This window comes from Hyperoodon ampullatus, assembly GCF_949752795.1.
Source record: "Hyperoodon ampullatus genome assembly, chromosome: 17".
Taxonomy (NCBI): Eukaryota; Metazoa; Chordata; class Mammalia; order Artiodactyla; family Ziphiidae; genus Hyperoodon; species Hyperoodon ampullatus.
Window position 1 is genome coordinate 24,109,828 of NC_136930.1, and position 27,454 is coordinate 24,137,281.

Sequence of the window (27,454 nt, forward strand, 5' to 3'; positions counted from 1 at the left end):
TGTCTCTATAAAGGTATTTGACATAGATCCAAACACAGGCACCCCATTAAAGGCTTTGGTACACTAGCAATCATACTGAAAGCTTCAGATGCCTAGTTACAGAACTGAATGCAGCCATCAACACACTCAGAAGTCCTCACATTAGGGAAAGAGATGACCACCGTCTTTCATCACCTCAAGCCATGTAAGGATGATCTGGAATCCACCCATGCCAACTGGCAGCCAGGCACACATCAACCTGCCCAGATTCTACACCTGTGGCAACAAGCCCAGTCGGACCAGCCGTTCTGAGAATGAGCTACTTGCCCACACACCTGCATCACAGTGGCAGACAAATGTCCTGCAAGCCGCTGCCTGCCACACTCCTACCCACACCATGCACACCTAGATGAATGCGCCTGGATATTCTTATTCACAAGGACAGAGACCTGACACTGTGCTCACACACGATCAAAAACAAAAACACATGTGGAATTATGCATCTTGTTCATCCAGAGCAGCAAAGCGCACTTATTATACACAGGCTTTCATGCCCCGCCCAAGACCCTTGGAACAGTGGTTTGCTTTTCTCTGAGACATGCACAAACTAGTCCTTCACCCCCGGGTGCATGCCCAGCGTAGATAAAACAGCAATTCGGCTGCAGTCCGGTCTCTCTTTTCAACTCTTTTCTCCGCCTGAACTCCCGGGGGGCCGAGTGGCGCCGGTCGGCCACGTCCGACTCCGGTGCCCTCCCCGCCCCTGCCGCGCCACGGGGCGGGGCCCAGCCGGCGGCCAGGAAATGCCCAGGAGAGGGTGTCACCTGGGCAAGCCCGACGACGTGTTGATTCCCAGGACCGCCGCCTTCCCGGGTCTGGGCCTCCGAGACCCGAGCCCGATCGCGCTCACCTGTTCCCCAGGCGCGGCCCCGGGGAGTCCTGGGACGCTCCCGGAACCGCTCTCACCCTTCAACTCCACAACCATGAGCAAGTTGGGCAAGTTCTTTAAAGGGGGAGGCTCTTCCAAGAGCCGAGCTGCTCCCAGCTCCCAGGAAGCCCTGGTTCGACTTCGGGAGACAGAAGAGATGCTGAGCAAGAAACAAGAGTACCTGGAAAATCGAATCCAGAGAGAGCTCAGCCTGGCCAAGAAGCACGGCAAGCAGAATAAACGAGGTAGGCTCGGGGTCTGGCCCCAGGCGTGAACTCTCCCCCTCCTACCTCCAGCCGTTTCCTTGGGGACAGTCCGGTCTGGCCCACAGCACCTGTCCCCCAGGCCACCAGGTGTGCTCCCATGGCCTTTCTAGAAACTGGTAAAGACCCCCCCCAGGGGCCCAGAGTTAGAGAGAGCTGAGCAAAGCACAATCCTAGAGGGCAAAATGTAAGGAGGCATCACAAATGTCCGTAATCAAGATGAGCAATATTTTTATGCAATATTTTAAAAATTCAAAGTTGATACAAAAACATCCATAATGAACAAAATATCAATATTTAAAATAAAAACAGAATTGGTATTATTGATTTTTTTCTGTTGCAGCTGGCCCTTATGTGTTCTGCACAGCCCTTCTTTGTTTCAAATTCGTTCTGAAATGTGATGTTTTGTTCATCGTGGATTTTTTTTGCGTTAATTTTGAATTTCAAAAATATTGCATTGAAATATTATTTATCTTGATTATTGCTTTTTTGGGTGCTCCCTTAAATTTTGCTCCTGGCTTGTCTCATCCTGGTCCAGTCCTGCTGACTCCAATGCTAAATATCAACTTTTCTGCCGTGTGTTTGTATTTTGAAATCACACATTTCAACTTGCTTGTAAATCTCCATTGAAGTATATTCCAGTATGTTCTGGTTTCCCTTTTCCTCAGCTGTTGAAGACTTTAGTTGGCTGTTGTGCAGTTGAGCTATTATACCAAAAAAGTAATGTCGGAGAATGAAATATTAATTCTATCACTGGCTTTTGCCAGGCGGAAAGGACTTTAAGTCGGTAATGATTCTGGTTGATCCTCTTGCACCTTGAACCCTTTGTTCTTTGCCAGAGTTGATTGGTTTCTTCAGTGTATGGCTCTCTCTATAGACAATAGATCTAAACACTACCCGTGGCACATATAAAAACCCAGCAAGAAGTTGAAGTGATTTGCTCTTGTAACACAAGTTCAGTGACAGACCCAGAAATAGAAGTGGCAATTTAGGACTCTGCTCACCACCAAACCCTGAACTTGCATCCTCAAGTTGGGCGTCTTGAGTCGTAATGAAGCCTTGGGAAGATTTAGTTTGCCCTAAATGACCCTGCCATTGTTTAACACAGGAAAGGAATCATGTCTCCTGGACTTGACCTTGAAAATCCTGCTCTTTCCATAAAAATGACATTTGTGCCCATTTACTACCAACAACGAAAAGGCCAAGTTTCATTTTCTTCTGCTCTTGAATCTCTTGTCCACATTATAGGCTGTTTTAGAGATAAGTGCTGGTTTCTATTTTTACTTCGTGTCTGAAATATTTTGGGGTGTTATTAAATGGCAATTTCTACAGAGAGACTATGCCAATATGACTTGCTAAAAAGCCATTTGTTGTTCTGTTCCTGGGCCCTTCCTCTTCAGCTTGATGGGTACTCTGACATTTGCTTAGAGTAGCCATCAAGGTACTCTGTCAAAGTTTTTTTTTGTTTTTTTTTTGATTTGTTATCCACTTGGATCTGTATGTAGCTTTCTCTACAGTGGTTGCTCAGTAAATACTGGCTTAAAAAAATCTGAAAAATGAAACGTCTGCTTCTATGAAGTGGTAGAAATATAGATTTGCTTTCAGAAGAAAAGAATGTAAAATAATATAACGTTCTTGAGTTGGCAATGCACTAAATAAAGTGTCTACAAGTAGACTTTATAAAGACACCAAAAACAAAAATAAAATAAAGGCAACAGTAATCAGGAACATCAATCTAACTTCCTTAAATCAGAGTAGCTAGAGATGTATCAAGTGCAAATAATCCATTGGTTTCAGAAAAGCTATTTATTTTTCATCATTTATCCATGGGAACTTCATTGGAGTTAGCCCAAGCCTGATTCTACAGTGTCCCTGGAAGTAGGAAGAGTCTGGTTAGCATGAGGCCATCTGTAATCTAAACTATGGAAAGAATCCAATCGTAGACCATGCGTTCGAAACACTGTCAGTATCAGCATCTTCCAAATAAACCAAATAACTTCATATACATATGGTTACTGTTTTCCATTAGCCCCCAAGAAATATTTTCACACACATAATAGGGCCAAATATACTTAGTACTAAATGAGTCTTGTGCTACACAATGTCAGTGTCAGAATGGCCATAATTTACTTGTTAATCAGAGTGACATATGTATGTGCAGTTAAAGTTTTACTTCTAGAGGTGGTTAGTCAGCTAACATGCTGTCAAGAATATTAGTTGAGTGGCCAGCTAGTACCATATCAGAAGGGGCCATACTCCCAGCCAGTACAAATTCTTCCATGATCTAGTTCTCTACAACAGAAGTTTTGACAGTTAGCATTCTCAATGTCAAAAATGGATTTTATTGGTAAAATGAGTAACTCTTAAATTAGCATAATGAATGTTAGAAATGGGATCTCACTGGTGAAATTGTGGGTATTCTAAACATGTGGTTTGGCTGAGATAGTTTAGAGATACTTCCTTGCTCCCCACGTAAGAACAGGCGTTAAGAATGTAGTAGGTGTATAACTAACAGCGTTAGGATGGTACCTGGGGCTTGATCAGATCAGCGTAGTCTCCAGTCCTTGGTTCAGGTGGATGTCTGAACTCCCACAGAGCACAGCACCCTGCCAGGAAAGGTCGCTGTCTGTGTTCAGTGAGCCTTTCGTATAAGGGGTATTAGACTCAGAGGACATAGAGCTGGGACTTCACTGAGCTCATAAACAGGTTGAGAAACTATTTTTTTGCCTGCTTGCCCAATGTATGTTTGTTTAATAAGTGTATCTGCAGATCTGAGTCTGAAACTTGCTTTCATTGCAACTTGTAGCAAGGCTGTGCAGTGGTAGCTAATTCTTACTTCAAACCTCTTTGGCAGTTACTATAATCTACCAAAAAGAGCCTGAGTGGGCACCACCAAACTGGTTTTGCAACAGCCATGATATCAAGGCTCTGTTGATCTAAAAGAGGAACAATTGAAGCAAGATCTATAATTTGGTTAAAAACTTGAGAAGAGCAGACATTCTTTAGTGCAGTTTATTCAGATTACTATGATAGAACTCCTGCTTTTTTTTGGCGGGGGGAGGTACGCTGGCCTCTCACTGTTGTGGCCTCTCCCGTTGCAGAGCACAGGCTCCGGACGCTCAGGCTCAGCATCCATGGCTCAAGGGCCCAGCTACTCCGCGGCATGTGGGATCCTCCCGGACCGGGGTACAAACCCACGTCCCCTGCATCGGCAGGTGGACTCTCAACCACTGAGCACCAGGGAATCCCTAGAACTCCTGCTTTATATAAGCTACTAATCTGCTTTGTGGAAAAGCAGATTTTTTTATATGTCACTTAATTATTTTTCCTATTTTTGCTAAGCACTGTCATCTAGAGCAGTTTTCAGTCCTGACTGTATATGAAAGTCACCTTGATGCCTACAGGATCCTGCCCTCATAGATTCTAATATAATTGGCTGGGGTGGGGTTTGGGCATCAATATTTTTTAAAGGTGCCCCCAGGTGATTCTGCCCTGTAGCCAGGGTCAAGGATGAGAAAACTAAATCCATGGTAATGTTAGTGGGGTAGAAATACAAGGTCTCTTAGTCTTGCAGTGCTTCCTAACTCTTTTCATATCATGGCACCCATGGGCACCGATAATATTTGTATGTGTCACTGGGATAAACAAGGACCAGCAGCTCGAGGACTCTGGACACCCCAGGCTGGAGGCCTCAGGAGCTGAAGGTATCAACATTTTAGTACATTGCAACTCCCTTCTGCCTCACTAGCTGGTGGAACACCTTAGAGGTCACTGTACTAACCTCTCTTATGAGTTTTTTTTTTTTTAATAAAATCATTAAGAGATGGTCACAGGGATTTGCTTAAGTGTAATATCCCTGTTCAGTTTTCGTCAATGTGTAACTATCTGGTAGAAAGTAACTTGGTGTTGTAGTCAAGAGCCTGGGCTTCAAAGCAGATAGCCCTGGGTTTGATTCCTGGCCCTGTCCTGCCACTTAGAAATGGTGTGACTTTAGACCATTTACTTGGCCTGAGTCTCAGTCTCTTCATCTGCATAATGGTGGTGATAAAGCTGATCCTCAAAGGTGTGACGATTAAAGACATTACTGTGTAAAGCCCTCCATTCAGCACTTTATATATATCACCCTTTGCGATAACATAGCTTTTTTTTTTTTATCCGTTTGCTAGTAAGATCCACATACTGGCTCAAATTTGTCTTCTGGAATAACACAGAATAAATCTACTCCATCTGTCATGTGAAGACCTTTCACATAGTTGAGGACAGCAGTCACTTGCCTGAATCACCTGTTCTGCAACCCCCACCTCTGTCACTTCCTCAGTTACCCCTTCCCGTGCTGAGGTTTGCTCACCAGGGCAGGTCAGTCAGGGTGAGGTGAGTGAGGCCCTGGGAGTGAGTGCCCCTTGACATCCTCCCCCTGGGTACCGCTCTGCTCTCTCCCCTCACCCTGTGGTGGCCCTGTTGCTTACCTTTTCCCAGGCAGAACAAGAAATCCAAGTATGTAACTATGTGAAAAGGGGTGGATCCAGGCTGGAGCTATCACTAGGCCTCAGGCTGTTGGGAAGCGGACTTACAGACGTGAGAGGTTGAGACAGTGAGGAAGTGAATTTGACCAAAATCCCTCCTCAGTTTCATTTCACAGGATTCCAGTGACAATGCGGAGCTGAGGTCATTCAACGTCTTTGCCAGGTGTCTGTTTGGTGAAATGAGACCTCAAGGCAGAGAGTCTTGTGTGCATGGCTGGCTCACGTTGAGCCCTGAGGTGTTTGGGGGCAAGGATGAATTTGTTTTCAGAGTCATGATGCAGTTTGGGGCTTCCTTGGAGTCAGGATATGGGCACAGTCCCACTAGTTTTAGCTCAATGCTGGAATCTCTTTGGGCTTTTTATGATAGTTGTCACAGAGCTGAAGTCTGCAATCTCAGACACCGGGGACCAGAAGAACTGGGTAAAGAGAGCCACATCGGTATCAGCTGGTTGAGTGCCAAACTAGGGAGGGCAAAAGCATGGCTCAGGTAATAGGAGACAGGCACAGGCTGCAGGACCCAGATGGAAGTTCCCCTGAGAGATATCCCTTACCTGGCGACCTCTTTTCCTAATAGAATTTCTCAAAATGTGGGCCTCAGATCAGCTGCATCAGAAGCCCTGGAGGATGCTGGTTAAAATGTATACTCAGAAGGACGCCTCTAAAAATTCTAATTTAGGGTTGAGTGTAGAGTTCAGAAACCTGAACTTTGGACAAGTAACTCAATGGTTCTGATGCAATTTGAGAACCTGTATGTATTATTTAATGGGCTGTTGAACTGGGAGGCACTATCTCTGCTCTCCTTTCTTCCTCACCCATTCTATTCTCTTGTTTCTCCTCTTTTCTGGCATCACTCAGATACCCGGATGAGAAATAAACCTCCCGCTGCGTTAATTGCGAAGAAACACTCCCAGAGCTTCTGACAAGTCATCTGATGCACCGGAATTAGTTTTCTTTAGGGAAGTGTATAGGGCATTATGACTCCACAATCGTTGTGCAGGGTCCCAGAGTCCCCCAGTATTCAAATTACAACCAGGCATCACAATGGTGTTCTGTTTGTCTCTGATAATCCAATTGTTGTACCACACTCTGTGTATTCTGGGGCCAGGGAAAAGAATTTTATTCCTGGGGCATCCAATACCTGGATCTTATTCTCAAGTCAACTGCCCATTTCTCTTCTGGAAAAGACATATCAATAGAAATGCGACCCTCCCTCAACCTCCACCCTCAATTTCCTCCCTCACCTCGGGAGCTCCCGTCAGGCTTTACCCCCTGGTGGGGGGGACCTAAAATGTCTGGACCAGTCCTGGGAGCCCTATTCACTTAAACTGTAATTTTAAAACTCCTCACTTTCTTAATACCTCCCACTCCCCTCTGAGCCCTGGCAAGGATCTACAACTGGACTTGGAAAGAATTAAAAATCCCAGCCAGATTTACCCTTCCCCCCCTTTTAAAAATCAATATTTTAAACTTGCATTCCGTGTTTTACATGTATTTCTATTCAATATCACCTTATTTTCAGTTGCCTTAAAATTAAGATTTTAAAATTCCAATTTCATTGGCTTATATATGAGCCATTTCTTTTGGCTGAATGAGTCACAAATTTATTCAGCTGCCTTTTTTGTTGTTGTCCAAGTATTAAAATGTATTGAATAAGACAGAACCAAGGAAAGAAGCTCATGACACACCACTAGAGACTTCATTCCAGGATCACCTCTGCATGATAGCAATGATGTTTCATGTAAGATTCAGCTAAGGCATGGTTACCGGTTTGACACCTCAGCACTCAGTGAGTTCAATTATTCATCTAGCTATGAATACACCTGACCTCTATCTCTAGCCCACACCATCTTATTTCTCTAAGTTTTTTTTTCTCTTTTCCCTAACAATGTCTCAGTATACCTTGCGAATTACATTCCTAAAACCAAACTATATTCACACACCTCTGGTTCACAATGCTGGTTTAATGAACTGGTAGTGTGTTAACTTCATCAGATTCACCTGGAAAGCTTTTTAAGATGCCACAGCAGGAGATTCTGTTTCAAGAGATCTGGGATAAGGTTTAGAATTCTGGTATTCATAGCTTTCTGGGTGATTTTGGTATGTATAAGGTTAGAAGGCCAGTGGGTGGTCCATATTTTTTCTTTGGTCATCATCCAGTAACCCAAAGAAAAGAAGCCCATGAGATTAGTTTTTGAACTAAATTTTCACCTTGTGAACTCGTATTGGCTTCTAGTTACCACTGGCTTCTTTTCTACTTCCTCAGAAACTAGAGTATAGAGTATATCTGTTCTAGAATCATTCTTTCAAGTATCTGTGGTACAAATTTTGACAGTTTGCTGACCTATCATGTTGGGTTGGCCAAAAAGTTCATTTGGGCATGGAAAAACCTGAGCAAACTTTTTGGCTAACCCATAGCTTCTTCTATGATGGTAATTGGGACTGTTTCTTGTGTTATATAACTTTACGTCTAGTTTATTCTTTTCCTTCATGAATTTGAAGCAATAGTATAGATATTGGAACATTCATTTGTTATTATTCTTCATTTAAATTCCACAAAACTGGAATAGAGCACCATATTTTGGGAAATATTTACATTCAGCAAAAATATAATTTTCCTTGATTTATGCTATTTTGTAGTTTATTGAATCAGCCACAATCAAATAGAATAAGGTAGAAGAGTTACTACTAACACCATGATTATGCCAAAATCATATGATTTATGCAGTTTCAAGAAACTACAACAGGAGATTACTGTGAACTGTCCTCAGATGTACTTAGTATTACTAGTATGTTTCTCAGTATTTAGGGCTATTTATTTCAGATCAGATTTTATTTTCAAGATAACAGAATAAAAAACAACTCAAAACACATAATACTCTAACCTATGCCTATAAGGCAAGACATCTGATTCTGAGTTTTAAAGTTTATGTTGCTTTGCTTTGGGGGTCAGTTTTGGAAAGGGCATGAATAATTTATTTCGTTATTCAATTTTTGTAATATGCTTAAGTACACGTGAATCTATTTGTGCTCTTAAGGGACAAAATTATCACAATCACTTAAAGTATATAGATAATATCGAGGTTTTATTTTTTAAAACTACACTCTCAATCCTCTGCTTTAGCAAACTATAGCCAGAACTTATAGCACATACCAGTAATTTTAGTTTCTCCTACTTTTTCTGACTATAATTTTATAGAAGTTCTAACAAATGCGCAATTGCTCAAAAATTTGCAGAAGGTGAAGAAAAAAAAACACAAGAGTCTGGAATAAATATAAAGCAAATAGTAAGCCATTTCCTGAGTAACTGACTTTCTTGTACCAGAGATTTTAATTACTTACCTCAAACAAGTGGTATTAATAGAGAATTACTTATTGGAAATATTTAGGACTTAGTACGAAGTTTATATGGTCATACTTTAAAGCAGTAAGAGCTCTTAAACCTGGACCAGTGGCTCTCTCAGCCCACTGCTAAGCCCTTTTCTCAAATATTTCTATCTTGCGGGAATTTCCAGTGAGAGAATGGGGAAGAGCTAAAGCCCTGCCCATCATCTGCCCTGTGCAGCCTCCAGCACCTCTTCTCAATCTAGCAGTCTAGTGACTTAAATACCAACAGTGTAATTGCTACCCTCAAACAAAACAAACCCAAAAAGGCAAGCAAGGAGGAGTGGTGATTTTAAAAGTATAGGAAAGGAAAAGTTGATTATTCTCTGTTAAAATTTGGGAATCCTTGTATTAGAAGTTATTTAAAAACTTAAAATTGAATGTCAACCAGTGAGCTTAAATTAATAAAGTTTACATTTTTATAGTTGGCTTACATATGATGTTAGAGAAATAAAATTGTGCGACCAAACATTTGACAAGCATTTTGGACATTTCATTCTCTATTTGAACACGAATTTCTGGTGAATCTTTTTGGTTCTTTCACAGAGCGCTATATGCTGCACAGTCATAATGGGTGTGTCTTCTTTGCTGTAGCAGGAACATTGTTCAACAGGCCTTTCTCAGTGAGCAGTGCTATTTATATTACCATTCTTTTTGTATATTTCATTCATGTAAAATGAAAGTCAGTGCAACCCTGGAGTTTGAACAAAGATATTATCCTAACTCAGAACTTCTACTGTGTTGACTGAAGCAAGAAAAAAAAGTTATGATTATGTTAAGCCAATTTACACATATTTCAAAGGTCATATACACAAGAACCTATGTTTTATCATTTTTTGAGCAGTTTGACAACTTTTATTCATGTAAACTATATTTACGTAAACTATTATATTTGTTGAGTGTTTTTCTCTCACTTGCATTTGAAAAACTAAAGAATAGTACATAGAGTTCATCACCAATGTCAAAGTAAACCTTTCTTCAAGAATTTAAGTTAGTAATAGTCACCTTGCTTTGAGGATAAGAATTATGTATTCCTCCAGATTTTTTTTTTATTCCTCCAGCTTTGTTGGTCATAGGATCTCTGGGGAATAATCATAGAATCATAAGCAGTGGGAGCTAATGGGGGCTCTAGGGGTAAAGTGTGTTGGTTCTCAGGAGCACCTACAAGCCGTGGGCACAGTAGTTGGAACTATTGGTGCATCATATGAACAAGGAATACTTATTTACGAGTAGGAAATAGAGCCACATTACACACACACACACATATACACATAACACATATATACATATATAGATACATATATACATATACACACATGCACATATAAACACATGCATATACACATATTCATATATACAGATATACACAAAGGTACACACGCAGCATACAAAATTATATCCATAGGTACCTATGTCTACCCTGTAGAATGAAGCATAATCAGCTGTTTACTGAGTTTTTCGATTTAATATTTGCTGGTTTCATGTTCATACTTTTTCCTCTATATTCTAGGCAATAGCAGGCCCATAAAAGTTACCAGTTTGTGAGGGTACTAATAATACTAGTAGCAAGTAGAAAACTTATTCATTCAATTGGTTATATATTCTGCCTTGTCACTTAACTGGGTCTTTACAAAGAATGTCAAGTAGATTTTAATTAATACATTGTATAGTGTTCCAATAACAAGTTAATTTTACTTGCCTGGAAATTGATCTTGGAAGCAATTCATTATGAAAAATAGGAATTTCGGTGGATATTTAAAATGAGTCTTTTTTATAGAGTGAAGTAAGTCAGAAAGAGAAAAACAAATATTGTATATTAACGCATATATGTGGAATCTAGAAAAATGGTATAGGTGATCTTATTTACAAAACAGAAATAGAGACACAGACATAGAGAACAAACGTATGGATACTGAGGGGGAAATGAGGGTGGGTGGGATGAAATGGGAGATTGGGATTGACATATACACACTACTATGTGTAAAATAGATAACTATTGAGAACCTACTGTATAGCACAGAGAACTATACTCAGTGTTCTGTGGTGACTTAAATGGGAAGAAAATCCAAAAAGGGGGGGATATATGTACATGTATGGATGATTCACTTTGCTGTACAGCAGAAATTGACACAGCAGTCTAAAGCAGCTATACTCCAATAAATTTTTTTTTAATTTTAAAAAAAGGAAAAAATATAAAATGAGTCTTTAATGCAAGCATTTCTTCCTTTTTTGGCAACTGAAGTCTAATAGCCCTTTTAGGTCATGACCTTCCCCTCTCAGATTTATCTCCTCTATTAATCTCTTGGGTGACATCCTGGCAGTAAGAATTGCCTTATCTTCAAAAGTAAGTGTGAGCTTTTTAGGATGTGGAGAGGAACATCATTTCTGTTGGACAATAACTTCCATTTCCCTTGTCTCTTTCTATCTTTTTGCAGATGGCTAAGGCCACCTCTTTGTAGTCCTTTACACTTTATAATATTAATCAATCACTCTTTTTTTAACACAAAATTCAGTACAACATTACTGGCTTGCTTACAGCAATATTCCTCTTCCAAATGCCCTTTCCTCAGAATATCTCTTGTTTACTTTCTCCAATCTCATTCCTTTTTTACTGTTTCTCAAGTATCTGCTTTGCCATTGTATAATCCACTACATCATTTCTGTGGTCTAATCTTTTAGCTTGCTATTTGCCCTTTTTAATGACATTTAATATTGGCCAGACTTCTGAAAGTGTGATCTTACTTATAAGTTCCAGCTAGTGTGGCAAACTGGTGTGATTTGCTCTGGTTTCTCAGCCAGAAATTTTACATCATTTAGTAAAGAGATTGGCAGCAGGGGAGAGGGTCAGGGGCTAGAAGTAATATGTTTCACCATTCATGCTTCTTACTGGGCAGTGTGTTTGAGCATCTGTGTAGACAGTCACCCTGGCTTCATTACCTTCCCTGTGAGGTCTTCCCTTACCCTCCAGAGAGAGTGTAGTGTGTATATTCCACTGTGTATCCATTGTGCCTTGTACATGTCTCTTATTATTTTCCTCAATGTCTCCTATGCTACTTGAAGTGAAGGATGTACCTTATACAAGTTGGTATCCATGGAGACAGTTCCTGTAAGATGGTAGGTGCTTAATAAATGCTTGTTGAATGATGAATAAGTGATTGAATGCCCATTTTATATTTTGCCTCCTCTGAGATGGTAGCCTTATTTCTTTGCCCTTGAAGTGCCAAGCATGTGGTGGATCTCCAGTGCATACCTGTGGAGTGACTGAAATGAATGGATGAAGGATATTTTTTTAAAATGACGAAGCCTGGGGAAAATTCATAATGGGTTGGCCCTGGACAAATAAATGAATGTTAGAATTTTCTAATATTTCCCCAGCTGTTTCCAATCTAACCTGTGACTTTGAACAGAAACATTTTGTTTTTATTCCATTTATGGAATGCTCATGGTGATGCTTACTCAGATTGTGTTTTTCGAGAATTATAATGAGTTGCCATAAATAGAATTATTGTTTGGTTAATGAAGTGAGTTGTATGTGAGTAAGAACAGGGCTTACGTTGAAGTTTCTCAAATAAAACAACACGATTATGAGACTTCCCAGTTAAAAACAAAAGAGGACATAAACAATTATGAGTGGCACGTCACTTAAGCACTCTCTGGGATTAAGTATTCCAAGCTTCATCTTTTTAGGACTTCTCTAGAAGTCACCCGTTCCTGGGAGAAAGTAGAGCTGTCGTAATTCAGTTTCATATTTCACAGATAGGTTTGTTTGTAGCCACTAGATATGATAGTTCCTAAAATGTTCTTCCTTTTTTTGCCAACTAATAGATGAACAATGCATGGATTTATACACCTTGAACAAGCAAAGAATAACAGATTGACCTTTCCAATCAAGATGCCCTATACATTATCTAAGCAATGAAACTGCAACTCTTTTCTGCTATTTGAAGTTATTTTTCATAGATGACTGAAAGCCTTCCTCCTCTGGCAATGTGGTAAAGTTGCAGAGGGCTAGTTGAATTTTGGTTCAAGTGGGTAATTCTTACATTTCAGTCCCATTTATCAATGGGCTGTATAGTAAGGGCTCTTCGGGTATCCCTTGGCAGCAGTACATACCGGATATTGTTCCGCAGCTCCGTTGCTGAAGGAACATCACTGTTATACAAAGAGACAAAACCCCTGGAAGTTTCTCCCCCACAAAAGAATACAGTAGATTCCTTTGTTTTAGAAAGAATGTTTTCCAGGTTTCATCAGCTGCCTAAAAGCACATGTAGGAGCTTGGCAGATTGAATTGCACATTCTACATAGGTTAAATTACACGCCTCGAACAGTGTCCTTCTTTGATAAATCAGGAGTGATGCTATATTTGCAACATTTGTCGAATGTCTTTGAAAAAAATACAACTGTTTCTTTCCTAAATTGGTTATAGAAAACAAAGTTAAAGCTTGTCCATCTCATGGTGGGCATCATCATTTCACATGAGAAACAGCTCACAGGGATACTCCTCACATACACCTCTTGACTCTTTGGAACAGAAGCCTCCGGTCTTAGTGTTTGGGAGAAACATACTGTGCCAGATAGAAGCCACAAGAAGTGTCAGGTGTCCTGGGGCCAGATCCAGCCATACAGAAATCATCTGTTTTGCTCACACAAGGTTTTTTTGAAAAATGTAGCCCAGCTTTTAAATTTGAAGGATTTGGGATGCAAATCCAGATCTCTTGCTTCTTTTGATCGTGTGGAAGGCTGGGCGTGCAATCTGCATGGCAGCCAAGGATTGGAGCCCAGTGGTGTTGCTTCCATAGATCAGGCTTAATCTCTCCTGGTCTCTGGAGTTCCCACTTCTTCCTGTTGGCTCTTTGATACTGGAGCCGGTGTCCATGGCCATTTATTGTCACTATTGCACTATTTTTTATTGTTATAAAAGAAGAATATTCCTCTATCTCTTTCTCATAGGTGAGAAAAAAAGAAGGCCTTTCCCCTTAACCTCTCTCTCTCTCCTTCACTTACTTTCTTTTTTTTTTTTTTAACATCTTTATTGGAGTATTTTTGCTTTACAGTGGTGTGTTAGTTTCTGCTTTATAACAAAGTGAATCAGTTATACATATACATATGTTCCCATATCACTTCCCTCTTACGTCTCCCTCCCTCCCACCCTCCCTATCCCACCCCTCTAGGTGGTCAGAAAGCACTGAGCTGATCTCCCTCTGCTATGCAGCTGCTTCCCACTAGCTATCTATTTTACATTTGGTAGTGTATATATGTCCATGCCACTCTCTCACTTTGTCACAGCTTACCCTTCCCCCTCCCCATATACTCAAGTCCATTCTCTAGTAGGTCTGTGTCTTTATTCCCGTCTTGCCCCTAGGTTCTTCATGACCTTTTTTTTTTTCTTAGATACCATATATATGTGTTAGCATACGGTATTTGTTTTTCTCTTTCTGACTTATTTCACTCTGTATGACAGACTCTAGGTCCATCCACCTCACTACAAATAACTCAATCTCGTTTCTTTTTATGGCTGAGTAATATTCCATTGTGTACACATGCCACATCTTCTTTATCCATTCATCTGTTGGTGGACACTTAGGTTGCTTCCATGTCCTGGCTATTGTAACTAGAGCTGCAATGAACATTTTGGTACATGACTCTTTTTGAATTATGTTTTTCTCAGGGTATATGCCCAGTAGTGGGATTGCTGGGTCGTATGGTAGTTCTATTTTTAGTTTCTTAAGGAACCTCCATACTGTTCTCCATAGTGGCTGTATCAATTTACATTCCCACCAGCAGTGCAAGAGTGTTCCCTTTTCTCCACACCCTCTCCAGCATTTATTGTTTTTAGATTTCTTGATGACCATTCTGACTGGTGTGAGATGATATCTCATTGTAGTTTTGATTTGCATTTCTCTAATGCATAATGATGTTGAGCATTCTTTCATGTGTTTGTTGGCAATCTGTATATCTTCTTTGGAGAAATGTATATTTAGGTCTTCTGCCCATTTTTGGATTGGGTTGTTTGTTTTTTTTTTTGATATTGAGCTGCATGAGCTGCTTGTAAAGATGCTACCACAAAACTACTAGAGCTAATCAATGAATTTGGTAAGGTAGCAGGATACAAAATTAATGCACAGAAATCTCTGGCATTACTATACACCAATGATGAAAAATCTGAAAGTGAAATTAAGAAAACACTCCCATTTACCATTGCAACAAAAAGAATAAAATATCTAGGAATAAACCTATCTAAGGAGACAAAAGACCTGTATGCAGAAAATTATAAGACACTGATGAAAGAAATTAAAGATGATACAAATAGATGGAGAGATATACCAAGTTCTTGGATTGGAAGAATCAACATTGTGAAAATGACTCTACTACCCAAAGCAATCTACAGATTTAATGCAATCCCTATCAAACTTCCACTGGCATTTTTCACATAACTAGAACCAAAAATTTCACAATTTGTATGGAAACACAAAAGATCATGAGTAGCCAAAGCAATTTTGAGAATGAAAAATGGAGCTGGAGGAATCAGGCTCCCTGACATCAGACTATACTACAAAGCTAGAGTAATCAAGACAGTATGGTACTGGCACAAAAACAGAAATATAGATCAATGGAACAGGATAGAAAGCCCAGATATAAACCCACGCACATATGGTCACCTTATCTTTGATAAAGGAGGCAAGAATATACAATGGAGAAAAGACAGCCTCTTCAATAAGTGGTGCTGGGCGCTTTGTTATAAAGCAGAAACTAAAAAAAAAAAAAAAAAGAAGTGGTGCTGGGAAAACTGGACAGGTACATATAAAAGTATGAAATTAGAATACTCCCTAACACCATAGACAAAAATAAACTCAAAATGGATTAAAGACCTAAATATAAGGCCAGATACTATCAAACTCTTAGAGGAAAACATAGGTAGAACACTCTATGACATAAATCACAGCAAGATCCTTTTGGACCCACCTCCTAGAGAAATGAAAATAAAAACAAAAATAAACAAATGGGACCTAATGAAACTTAAAAGCTTTTGCACAACAAAGGAAACCATAAACAAGACCAAAAGACAACCCTCAGAATGGGAGAAAATATTTGCAAATGAAGCAACTGACAAAGGATTAATCTCCAAAATTTACAAGCAGCTCCTTCACTTACTTTCATTACCTGCTTCCTCCTTCAGAGTTTAGGTCTCTGATTCAGGCCAATGGGTAGTTTGTGGTTTGGAGATCATAGTGTAAGTTGAGATCTCACATCTTGGTGAATTTTTAAATTTCTCCCAACTATTTTGAGGGACAGAAACCATATGTTAATATAGGCATTCAAAATTGTGTCCAAACCAGAGCTTGTTATTATTATGTCAGCTGTGCCGTGCGGCTTGTGGGATCTTAGTTCCTCGACCAGGGATTGAACCTGGGCCCTTGGCAGTGAGAGCACAGAGTCCTAACCACTAGACTGCCAGGGAATTCCCAGAGCTTATTGTTAGTAATAAAAATATTGACAAGGTTGGGCATTATATCATGTGGCTCCCAAAATATAGTTCTGAAATCTTGTGAAGAAGATGATGGTAATGATGAAGGTTTCTAATATTTAGTAACCACTCACTATGTGCCAGGCTAATTTCTTTACATATGTTATTTCATTTAATCTTTAACAACCACATGAGTTATATTCACATTTTCCAATAAGCAGCTATGTAAGGCCACGTAGCAGTGGGTAGATGGAGCCTAGATTTGAAAGGAAACCTGACTCCAGGGTACAATGTTCTATTGTCATCTTCTAGGTGTTATTTTTATTGTTATTATTATTGTTCAACTGAGGGAGCATCATTTAAGGAGAGTTAAGGTCACATTCCAAGGTTATTACACACAGTTTTTAATTGGTAGAGGTAAGATTAAAATGCAATGCTAGTGACTCCAAAGCCCCATCTTTTATACCAAATTGTATTTTTCAATTTACAGAAAGTAATCTAAAATTAATTGTTACTGGGAAGCGTGGCATATTTTTTTAATGAAAAGTTTTTAAAATTCTCAAAAAAAAAAAAAAAAAAGAAAATACTTTTGGGTCAATGGGTATAGTTAGGTTCCAAATAAGTACGGACACTGAACCAGCCTGACAAGATAGGAAAGAGACGGACTTTGAACCTTCCACCTCTGGGTATGTTGGGTAGAGATATGTATTTGGAGTTTAGTTTCTTAGGATACTCTGCTGTATAGTATTATGTACTGTACCATTGAAATGCAGAGCTGTTTTGTAATATTATGTTCCTGTTATGGTGAGTTAGGGTGAAAAAACAGGTAACTTGTTGCTCGGAGGTCTCAGAAATAAGATATGCAATCTCATTAATGAATGACTGTTATATAAATCACTATTATTAATAGAAATAATATCTAGTTGCTCAGTCTCTACTGTGTACAGGTACTTTATAAGGTGGTTTCCATAAATTATCACTAGTTCTTAGAACAATCACCCTGCCTCTTGGGGATTATGTCCTCTCTTCCAGAACAGCAAACTGAAGCTCAGAGAAGGAAAATGACTTATCCAAGAAGAAAAGTGACTTATCCAAGAATATACATCTATTAAGTCATGGAAGAAAGTTTCACACTCTGACTTTGAAGGCCATACTCTTTCCGTTATACCATGCTGTCATGGTGCACAAAATTATCAAATTTATTCATTCATCTTATCTTCTCTAAAATGGACCAATAATAGTATTTACTCTTGTAATTTTTTTGTGAGAGTAAATGATATAAATCACATAATGCACATAAAACACTTAACACCAGTTTGGCATCTAGCAAATGCTCAGTAAACATCAGTTTTTGTTATGTACAGTATTTTGTTGGCCATGTGCCAGGAACTGGGCCAGGTGCTGGGGAAACAGATGGATAGGATTCTGTACCTTTCCACAAAGGGCTTATAATTAGCGTAGGGGAGATGGAGTAGAATACATTTTACAAAAATTATAATCCAATGTAATAAATGTCATAGTGGGTGTGGATCTCCAGGCAGAGTGATAGCACAGAAGGTCAGCTGGTCATATTCCTGCATTCAGGAGAAAACCCTTACACAGCTCTGGTCATTCACAGGAAGAGCCTCTCCACAGTGATATTGTATGATATTGTAGAAAGGCCTTTGTGCCAGTTGTTTTTTAAATTTTTTTTTTAGTTATTTCCTAAAGGACAGATTAAATAAGTAAATAAAAGCTGTTCTTTAAATTAAGTGTTAGTGCTATTCAGCAAGGACTGAAATTGTGGTGTTGCACCTGGGGAGGGAAGTAGAGCAGAACCGAGGTGACCCTGGACCTTCACAGTGGGCAGAAAGAGGCGGGGAAAGAAAGTTACCACTCATGAGGGAAATATAGAAAAGTGATCCACACCTAAAAAGCCTTTCTTTGGCAACTGTAAGAATCCCCAGCCTGTCTGCTTCCTCCCTACCCATGGAAGGAAGCCTGCCTGTTGGCATGCCCCACCCGCTTCTATAGAGCTCTGGGCAGCCTTCTCTTTCAAGAGAGAGACCTCATGGAGAAACACTCTTATGTAACTACGATTTCAACAGTTATTTACACTGTTAAACTACAGTGTTCCCTGGCTTATTTTCTTACTATTACTTTTTGTATCCTATATTGTTCTTTCCTGGATTTTTAAAAAAAAATTTACTGGAGTAAAAGTTTTTTTTTTTGGAAACAGTGCATAGTTGTAAATTCTCTAAATGCCTGTAGGTCTAAAAATGACTTCATTTTGTTTCAGACTTAAATAATAGTTTGGATTTTTACAGAATTCTAGCTGCAAAACGTTTCAAAAATTTTAAGACACTATTCCATTGCTGTTGGATAGCCAGTATTTCAAACATTTAATAAAAATATCAGTCTCATTCCTTTGTAGATAATCTCTTTGCTTGTTTCTCCTCTGGAAGCATTTAAGATTTTCTATTTTTTTACCTTGGAGTTACAAAATTTCACTAGTATAGGTCTAGGCATGTGCCTTTTATTTTTTGCTTTTCCCATCTAAGTGTTCAGTGAGTATTTTTATTCTGAAGAATCGTCTTCCTTCAGCTTAGGGAAACCATATTCTTTAATTTCTTTATTACTTCTTTCCCCACCGTTGTTTCTATTTTCTTCTGAAACCATTATTTATTCTTGTATTATTATCCACACTCCCCCTGAAACATTCTTTCTCTTTTGAAATCCTTGTAAGACGGATGTTGGATTCCTTGGCTCTGTCCTCCAATATATTAACTTATCTCTCTTTTCGTTCTGTGTTCTGGGAGAATTCCTTAACTTTATATTCCAGGTCACTAATTTAGTCATCAGTTATATTTATTCTACTTTTCAACATTTTAATTTATTTTTTTAGTTATGTTTTTAATTTCTAAGAATTTTTTCTTGTTTTCTAGTTGCTCATTTTTATGGAAGCCCATTCTTGTCTTATAACACAATAGCCTCTTGATCTCCCTGAAGATACTAATACAAGTTTTGTTTTTAACATATTCTATTTCCTACATTATCTCTCTTCTCTTGGGTTCATGACAATGTAGGATACAAGAAGCAATAGTAAGAAAATTAGCCAGCAAGCTCTGTTAGTTTAGTGTAAATAACTGTTGAAATTGTATCTATGAAACTTACTGCACTTAAGAAATGTTTCCTTAAATATTGAAAGAATAATTTAAAAAACTGGTAATCATCTGGAACTAATAAAAGCGAGATTATTTCAATCAATTATTGTGGGGTTTGGGGTGATAAGACAATCTTGTTTGGGGACAATACATTTTATAGATACTGATTAATTATAGATTCTGATTTATATTCAACATGGATAGAAAACTTAAGTTTAATTATGTGTGTATATTTTAAATACAAGTGTATCCATTAGAATAATTTAGTATATATAACTATCCCACAATTAAAGGGGAATAAAATGGACACATGAAAATTGATCAATCTCTATAAAGACAAGAAAGCAAAAAGAAAATAAAAATCATAACAAACAGAAAACACAATAAATATGATAGTAAAAAGACCATACTAGATGATATATCAGTTATTACAATAAGTGAGAATAACTTAAAAACTTACATTAAAAGTGGGAGACTATCTGAATGGTTAAAAATAATCACACACATTAAACACTCAAATATATGCTATCTGTAATAGGCAATATCAAAAGAGAGCAAATTAAAAATAATTTTGAAATTGAGATCCGTGTAAAATTATTACAGGCAAATTGTAATAAAAAGAAAGCTGAAAGATTATTAATATACAAAATATAAATTTTAATATAAAAATATTAACTTTATATTAAATATTAATTTAATAGAAAACAAAATGCAATTTGAGGCAAAGGTTAAATGGAGATCAAGTAATATTGATTCATAGATCATTAATAAAATCCAGCAGGAAAGTATAATGGCTAGAAGTCTTCATGCACCAAACAAAAAGCATTGGAATAAATATACTGAATCTGTTGGAAGTACAAGAAGAAATTGACCAAAACCATTAGAAAAGAGCCTTCCCTCAGAACCCTCTGTTGCAATAACTTACATATTTCACTCTGAAACCATAAAAATATTTGTGTTCTTTTGTCAATTCCATTTAATTATTTCATATTAGCATTCTGCTGCTGCTGTTTTCCTGCATTCTCACTAAATGTCTTATCAAAACTCACATTTTAGGGCCTATTTTTCAGGGTGCCTTCCAAGGTGCCATAGTCAAAAGAACTCTCTTAGTGTTGTGATTTTTGAAAGAAGCACATAGATTTTGCTAAGTGTTAATGGGAGGGTATTTGGATACCATTTCTCTGAAGGCACCAGTCTTTTCCCTCACCAGTATGCCATCTAATCCTTGAGAATGACTCTACAGTGTTGATTTTATGGACACTTATGATTAGATGTAACCTTACTGATCATCTCATAGTCACTTCAGACCAAGACAAGCTTGGCATCCTAGGCTTTGGACTGTTACTCACTGACTACCTTCAAGCAAGTCATATAAATTCTCTGGGTCTCAATTAACTTGTCTTTGAAATAAGAAAATAGGGCTAGAATAGATAGTCCTTAAAATTCTTTCTTTCTCTAACGTTTTATTTTTCTTATTACATGATATTTATTTCTATTTTATCTATTCTTTTTCTAAAATCCAATATTAACAGAAACACCTCTGTGGTATATTTTATAGACTATGAAATTTTGACTTTTCATCTACTGACACTTGGCAGATCTTTGGAAGAATAGCAAAATGTTTAAGGAAGCAGTAGCTGGTACAAGCAACTGAAAGGATAGACGCTGCCCTTTAGTTTTTTATTTGGTATCCTCTTTGGTTTCAACAATACTGATTCCATGGTTGAGGCTGAGTAAACATCTCAGCAAGTGTCTTGAGTGAGTGATTGGCTCTCTCCTTATAAATGTGCCTTCTCCCTTATTTAGCTGCATTACAGGCACTAAAGAGAAAGAAGAGGTTTGAGAAGCAGCTCACTCAGATTGATGGCACACTTTCTACCATTGAGTTCCAGAGAGAAGCCTTGGAAAACTCACACACCAACACGGAAGTGTTAAGGAACATGGGCATTGCAGCAAAAGCCATGAAAGCAGTTCATGAAAACATGTGAGTGACTTTAGTCTCCCTCTGAGCCATAAATTCCCTCAGTGATTTGGAAGTACATGATGATCTGCACAGGAATGGGCTTACTCATTTGAGACTCTTTGACATGTTGGTTTGGAATGTTCCCACAGAGAAAGAGCAGAAGTAATATTGGCAAAAGAAAAAAAAGACCATGAAAAAATAAAGGACATTCGTTTTGCCCTTAATGTTTCCCAGTAGCCTCACGATTGTTTGACACTCCACCTGCAAATATTTTCATTCTATAATTTTAAAAAGGTTTAAATGTTAATATCTGTGAAGGCGTTAGAACTATACAATAGTGGTTGTCCAATTTTGGGGGGACTCAAAAATCACTACTAATGAGAACACAGATGCCCAAGCTCCTTCAAGAAAAGTAAGGATTGGGCCTTTTTGTTTTTAACCAAGCTCCCCAAGTGATTCTCATACTAACCAATGTTTGAGAACAATTGACATACCATAGTAGATAAAAGCATGGATGTGGGGTCAGATTTTCTAGATTATAATCCCAAATCCTGCTGACTGTCCTTGGGCAAATTACTTTGCCTCACCCTGAGTCAGTTTCCTTATCTGTAAATTGGAAATTATAATAGTACTTACCTCATGTGGTTATTGTGAAATTCAATGAGATACAAGATATACTGCACTTAGGAGTTCCTGGCACAAAGTAAGCGCTCAGTAATCTATATTCATAGTGGCAGTGGGGCTAACAATTTGTTTTATATTCACACTGAGAATCAATGTCTGGGACCTAATCCTTTTCCAAAGTTAAATATCATAGTGAAGTTTGGACCAAAGGTATGCAAGGGCAAAGAGTGACTGAGGGATGTAGAGAAGCTTCCATGGATGGAAAAAGGTGGGAGACAGAGAGAGGCTGGGGTCAGTGAAGATATCTTTGCTAACATTTACTTGCCTTGATAATCAATTGACAATCAGCCATCATTTTGACAGCTTCTGAGAGATCATTCAATTCATTATCAGAGTCACAGTCCTATATTGTTGCTGTAAGCTGGGTGCTAAAATGTATTACAAAATCATAGTTTTTCTCTCCGGGTAGTTTAGCAGCATCATCCCTGGGTGTTCCTTTTGAGAAAAATTCACTTCCAGGCCCAAACTTTAGCTGTACATTTCTCATATGATTTTTAAATAAATAATCCTTGTATATTTGTTATAAATATAAGAATTGGAAATAAGGGGTGATAAGAGGATGGCAAAGTATTCTTTTTGATTACTACATGAAATTATGTCAAAATACTCAGCTTTTCCCATGTATAGAGTTTGGAAAACTTATAAAAGATTTATTCCACTGGGAATCAAAATTTCAGTGTTAATTGTTTAATAATGAGGAAAATTGTCACTTCTCTGGTATCCAATCAGTTTGGTCTAGCTTCAGAGTTGGAGGAATGATTCAGAGACAAGGTACTGGAGAGGCAGCTCAGATGCTGGCATTCGGACACTGGCAGCTTCAGTGGGTGGTTGGAGGCCAGTGGGACTTGGGTGCTAGAAACTGTCTTGAAAGCAGCTGTCCGTCCTGGGCCTGTGATTCCTTTGCTGAAGTTGCTGATTCTTCTGAGGGCTTCATAGGCCTAATTCTGCTCTCATCGGTAATCTCTCAGACCATCAGCAGCTATGGGAAAGTTCTCAGGGAGACAGGACCTCAGACATACTAGGCAGTCTAGAAAATAGATCTCTAGTTCCAGAGTTTACCTTTTACAAAAAGCTGCCTTGATAGCAGCTGCTGAGAGCTGCCCGAGTTTATCTTAGTCACAGTGGTCCTTGGTCGCCCATGGTACCACTTCCTGCAGAGTTAATACATAGCAGCATATATTTAAATTTTACATATGCCCTACCAGAAAAAATTTCAAAATGGGTCTACAAATATTGTTAGTTATCAAATAATTTGCCCTCTAGTGACCCCCAAATGTAATGGCTATCAATTTAATTTAATTTACATAATTTAAAATATACGTACATATACAGAATTATTAATTTTTTTGAAATGCAAATTCTTAAAGTTGATAAGTCTTATCACCCGGAATGTTTAGTATCCTACTGAAATAACTATCCTACTGAATAGTTTACTATAGTACTGAAATAAAAATAAGAGTTTATATTAAATTGACTCATTTTTCTAATTTATATCTAAATTCATAATTTTAAAGTAAAATTCTAAAGTATTTCAATAAAATATTATTTCCCAGGGATCTGAACAAAATAGATGATTTGATGCAAGATATTGCAGAGCAACAGGATATTGCCCAAGAAATCTCAGAAGCGTTTTCTCAAAGAGTTGGATTTGGTGATAACTTTGATGAGGTGGGTGACACTATATAAAGAATGGAGTATGGTGGCCGCTAAAAAAGACAGCTTCCCATCATATGGAGCAAGCAGGTTTCCTTACACATTTCCTTAAATATCATTAAAGAATAAATTTCTTAGAAAAGTACCTGTCTTAAGAGGGAAATGAAGTGTTGGTAGCTCTGATTTAAAGGAAAGATTAATAGAGTTTGGCAAATAGCCCCCTAATTAAGTTTTCAACTGTTAAGGAAAAGCAGCATGTGATTATGTAAAGTTAGTGACTTTTAATGGTTGAAGCCTAAAACCCCATTACGAAAAATTGAGTGCTTGCACATCTGGGCAAAGCAAAGCAGACTGTGTCATTCTGCAAGAAACAGATCATGCTCATGTTAAGTTAGAGGTTAGGCTGACTCTGTTCATTACTTAGGCTATGAAACAAAATAAATGTGGAGTGACATTATTAACACACACATTCCATTGAGATTAATCAGTCAAATAATACAGGCTATAATTATAATGGTGGTGTCTGCACTGTGAATTTCAATTGTTCTACTCAAACTACACACAAAGTATACACAAATTTTGAAACATTTCCAATTCTCAGATTACCATGGCAAAGAATCTGACTCCCTACATTCATGTAGTGTTAAAAATGGTACATCTAATAAGTGAGATGTAGTTCCACAGAATCCTTGAAAGCGAGAATTGGGTGTCAACAGCTTTTTTTTTCTAGTTTTGTTTTTATTTTATTTTATCTTTCTCCATTCTGCTTTTTTTTTTAATTGAAGTATAGTTGATTTACAATGTTGTGTTAGTTTCAGGTGTACAGAAACGTGATTCAGTTATACATACACATATATCTATTTTTTTTCAGATTCTTTTCTCTTATAGGTTATTACAAAATATTGAGTGCTGTCCCTGTGCTATACAGTAGGTCCTTTTTGGTTGTCTCTTTCATATACAGTAGTGTGTATACATTAATCCCAAACTCCTAATTTATCCCTCACCCTCCACTACTTTCCCCTTTGGTAACCATAAATTTGTTTTCTATTTGTTGTCTGTTCATCTGTTTCCTCAATTGCTTTTTAAAATAGTATAGACCAGGGGTTGGAAAAATGTGACTTTCAGGCCAAATCCTCCCAAAGTTCTCTTTTTGTATGGCCTGTTGAACAAAATGGTTTTTATATGTTTAAAGGATTGCAGAAAACAACAACAGCAGTGACAGTAGCAACAAAGAAGGCTATGAGACAGAGACCATATGTGGTCTGCAAAGCCAAAAATAGTGCTGTCTGGTCCTTTCCAGGGAAAGTTTGCCTATCCCTGGTTAGACTAACAAGCACCTAATGAGTGCACTGTGACATGGTGGAAAGAGCTCTGGGCTCATTAGGACATATGGGTTCTGCCATTTATTACTAAATTTTGTGTAAGTCCCTTTACTTTTCTGACCCTTAGTTTTCTCATTTATAAAATGAAATTACCAGATCCCTAGACTATCTCTAAAGTTTCTTATATTCTAAAATTCTTTTATCAATGAATAAATAAGTGTATGATACCTGAAGTCTGAAAATGATGGAGATGATTATTCTGTCACTACATATTTGCTAAAGAAAATATCAATATCTTTTCAGTGCTGTTGGTAACCATCAAGCACTATTGGCAATTCTGGGCATACACTCAGTGTAGGATAGTGTGTTCTGCTACTACTACATTTGCTATATTTGTTCTTAATTGTTTTGTGAGCAGAAATAAGATATCAGAGTATTCATGCTGAAGGTACATTATTCATTCAGCCTGTGGAGCACCATAAAGACCACAACTACACTGACCACACTATTTCACATGGCCTCATGCTATACATTTTCATGTTTATTTCCTTTTCATGAAGTAGATATAATGGTGGTCAGACAGTCATTCAGCTTACTGTATGTCTGATACATGGTGACTTGATCGAAAGCTGTGGTTGGCTTAAAGATCTCCACTCTTGGCCCATAGTATTGTTACTCTCATTTTAATATAGAATAATTATTTGTTTCTGTGCCTTTCTCCTACATTCAATATGCTCCTTAAATGTAGGGACTGTTGTTTGGACTTTGTCTCCCCAGCCCTGAGTTCAGCCAGTAGTGAGCTCTCAGTAAATTTGTTCTATGATGAATAAATGAATAAATGAAGAAATGTCCTTGGTCGAATTACAAGAGTGTCTTAAGTCATGTCTAATAATGACAACCTCAGAATTCTAATGATGACAAATTTAGTTTTGACTCCCAACTTCTCTCAGGGGGGTTGGACTCAACCTGAGGACACTTGGAGCCAGTTAGACATGAACTATTCCTCTCAAGTCATCTCATATCTGTCATAAGGTGACTTTTACCCTTAAAGCCTCAAACTAGACTTGCCTCTCTAAGGTTGTTGGGGCAGAGAATAGTTTAGGATTAAACCAGACTCTAGGGCTATTGCTAAAAGAAAGAAATTCAGTGTACCTACCTTGAGTTGATGCTTTCTTAACTAAGACACACAGCATATTTACTAGTTTTGGTAATTTGACAAAGGAACAATAATATCTTTGATTCTTTTTATTTTTGGTATGTTACAGTTTTGCTATACCTGTTGTTTTATTTCAGTAGCATTAGCCCAAATGAAAATATTTATTTCCTCTAGTTAAATTCTCACAGATTCTTAATTCTTAACAATAGAAAATAAAAGATACATTGGAAAAATGACAGGCAAGGTGTAAATTTCCTAGAAACTGTGGAGGTTATATATTCAGCTAGCACAAATTACTTGAAAAACTGTTGACGGAAGTATTATAAGATTAACTACAACAAATTTGCACAAGCCCAAATATTCATATTTTAATTATTGCTCAGTGATGCAAAAAAGACTTAGTCTTAAAATAAATATTCCATTTCACTGGGTTCTCACATATCAATTGGGTAGCAGATGTTCTTGTTATTATGTTTGAGGAAACCCACTTCTTGAAACATTAACTCCCTAATTCTTTCTTTTTCGTCTGTTCAGGATGAGCTGATGGCAGAACTTGAGGAACTGGAGCAGGAAGAATTAAATAAGAAGATGACAAATATCCGACTTCCAAATGTGCCTTCCTCCTCCCTCCCAGCACAGACAGACAGAGTACCAGGTCGCATGTCAAGCACGTCCTCCTCTGCACATCGATCCCGAGCAGGTCTCTTCCCCACCTCAACCACCTGTGGTCAAATAATTACCTGAAATAATAGCCAGGCCTATCCCTTTTAGCACTTATTTTTCATTGCATAAAATATACCTTTTAGTACATAATTCATACCTGTTTTCTGTGCTGAAAGTATAAATGTCACCAATTACTAATTTTTATCCATTTTTGTTTGTTTGTTTCAGCATCTTCCAGGAGGGCAGAAGAAGAGGATGATGATATCAAACAATTGGCAGCTTGGGCTACTTAAAACAGAATTTTTGGACACCGAAATTAATGAGCTATACATAA

General features: G+C 38.0%; 1 protein-coding gene across 1 annotated transcript; it reads left to right on the forward strand.

Moving 5' to 3' along the window:
• Positions 1-931: 931 nt before the first annotated feature.
• On the forward strand, positions 932-27,454 carry CHMP4C (charged multivesicular body protein 4C). Its single transcript, XM_079722482.1, has 5 exons — positions 932-1,149; positions 21,486-21,663; positions 23,880-23,994; positions 26,992-27,157; positions 27,349-27,454. The coding sequence occupies exons 1-5, from the start codon at positions 960-962 to the stop codon at positions 27,411-27,413; spliced, it is 714 nt and encodes a 237-aa protein (XP_079578608.1). The 5' UTR covers positions 932-959; the 3' UTR covers positions 27,414-27,454.

Excerpts from the sequence above, each read along its gene's own strand:
- CHMP4C (XM_079722482.1), top strand. The coding sequence starts at position 960 with ATGAGCAAGTTGGGCAAGTTCTTTAAAGGGGGAGGCTCTTCCAAGAGC. Across the intron at positions 1,150-21,485 it reads CGGCAAGCAGAATAAACGAG|CTGCATTACAGGCACTAAAG; the intron begins GTAGGCTCGGGG and ends TCCCTTATTTAG. Across the intron at positions 27,158-27,348 it reads TGCACATCGATCCCGAGCAG|CATCTTCCAGGAGGGCAGAA; the intron begins GTCTCTTCCCCA and ends TGTTTGTTTCAG.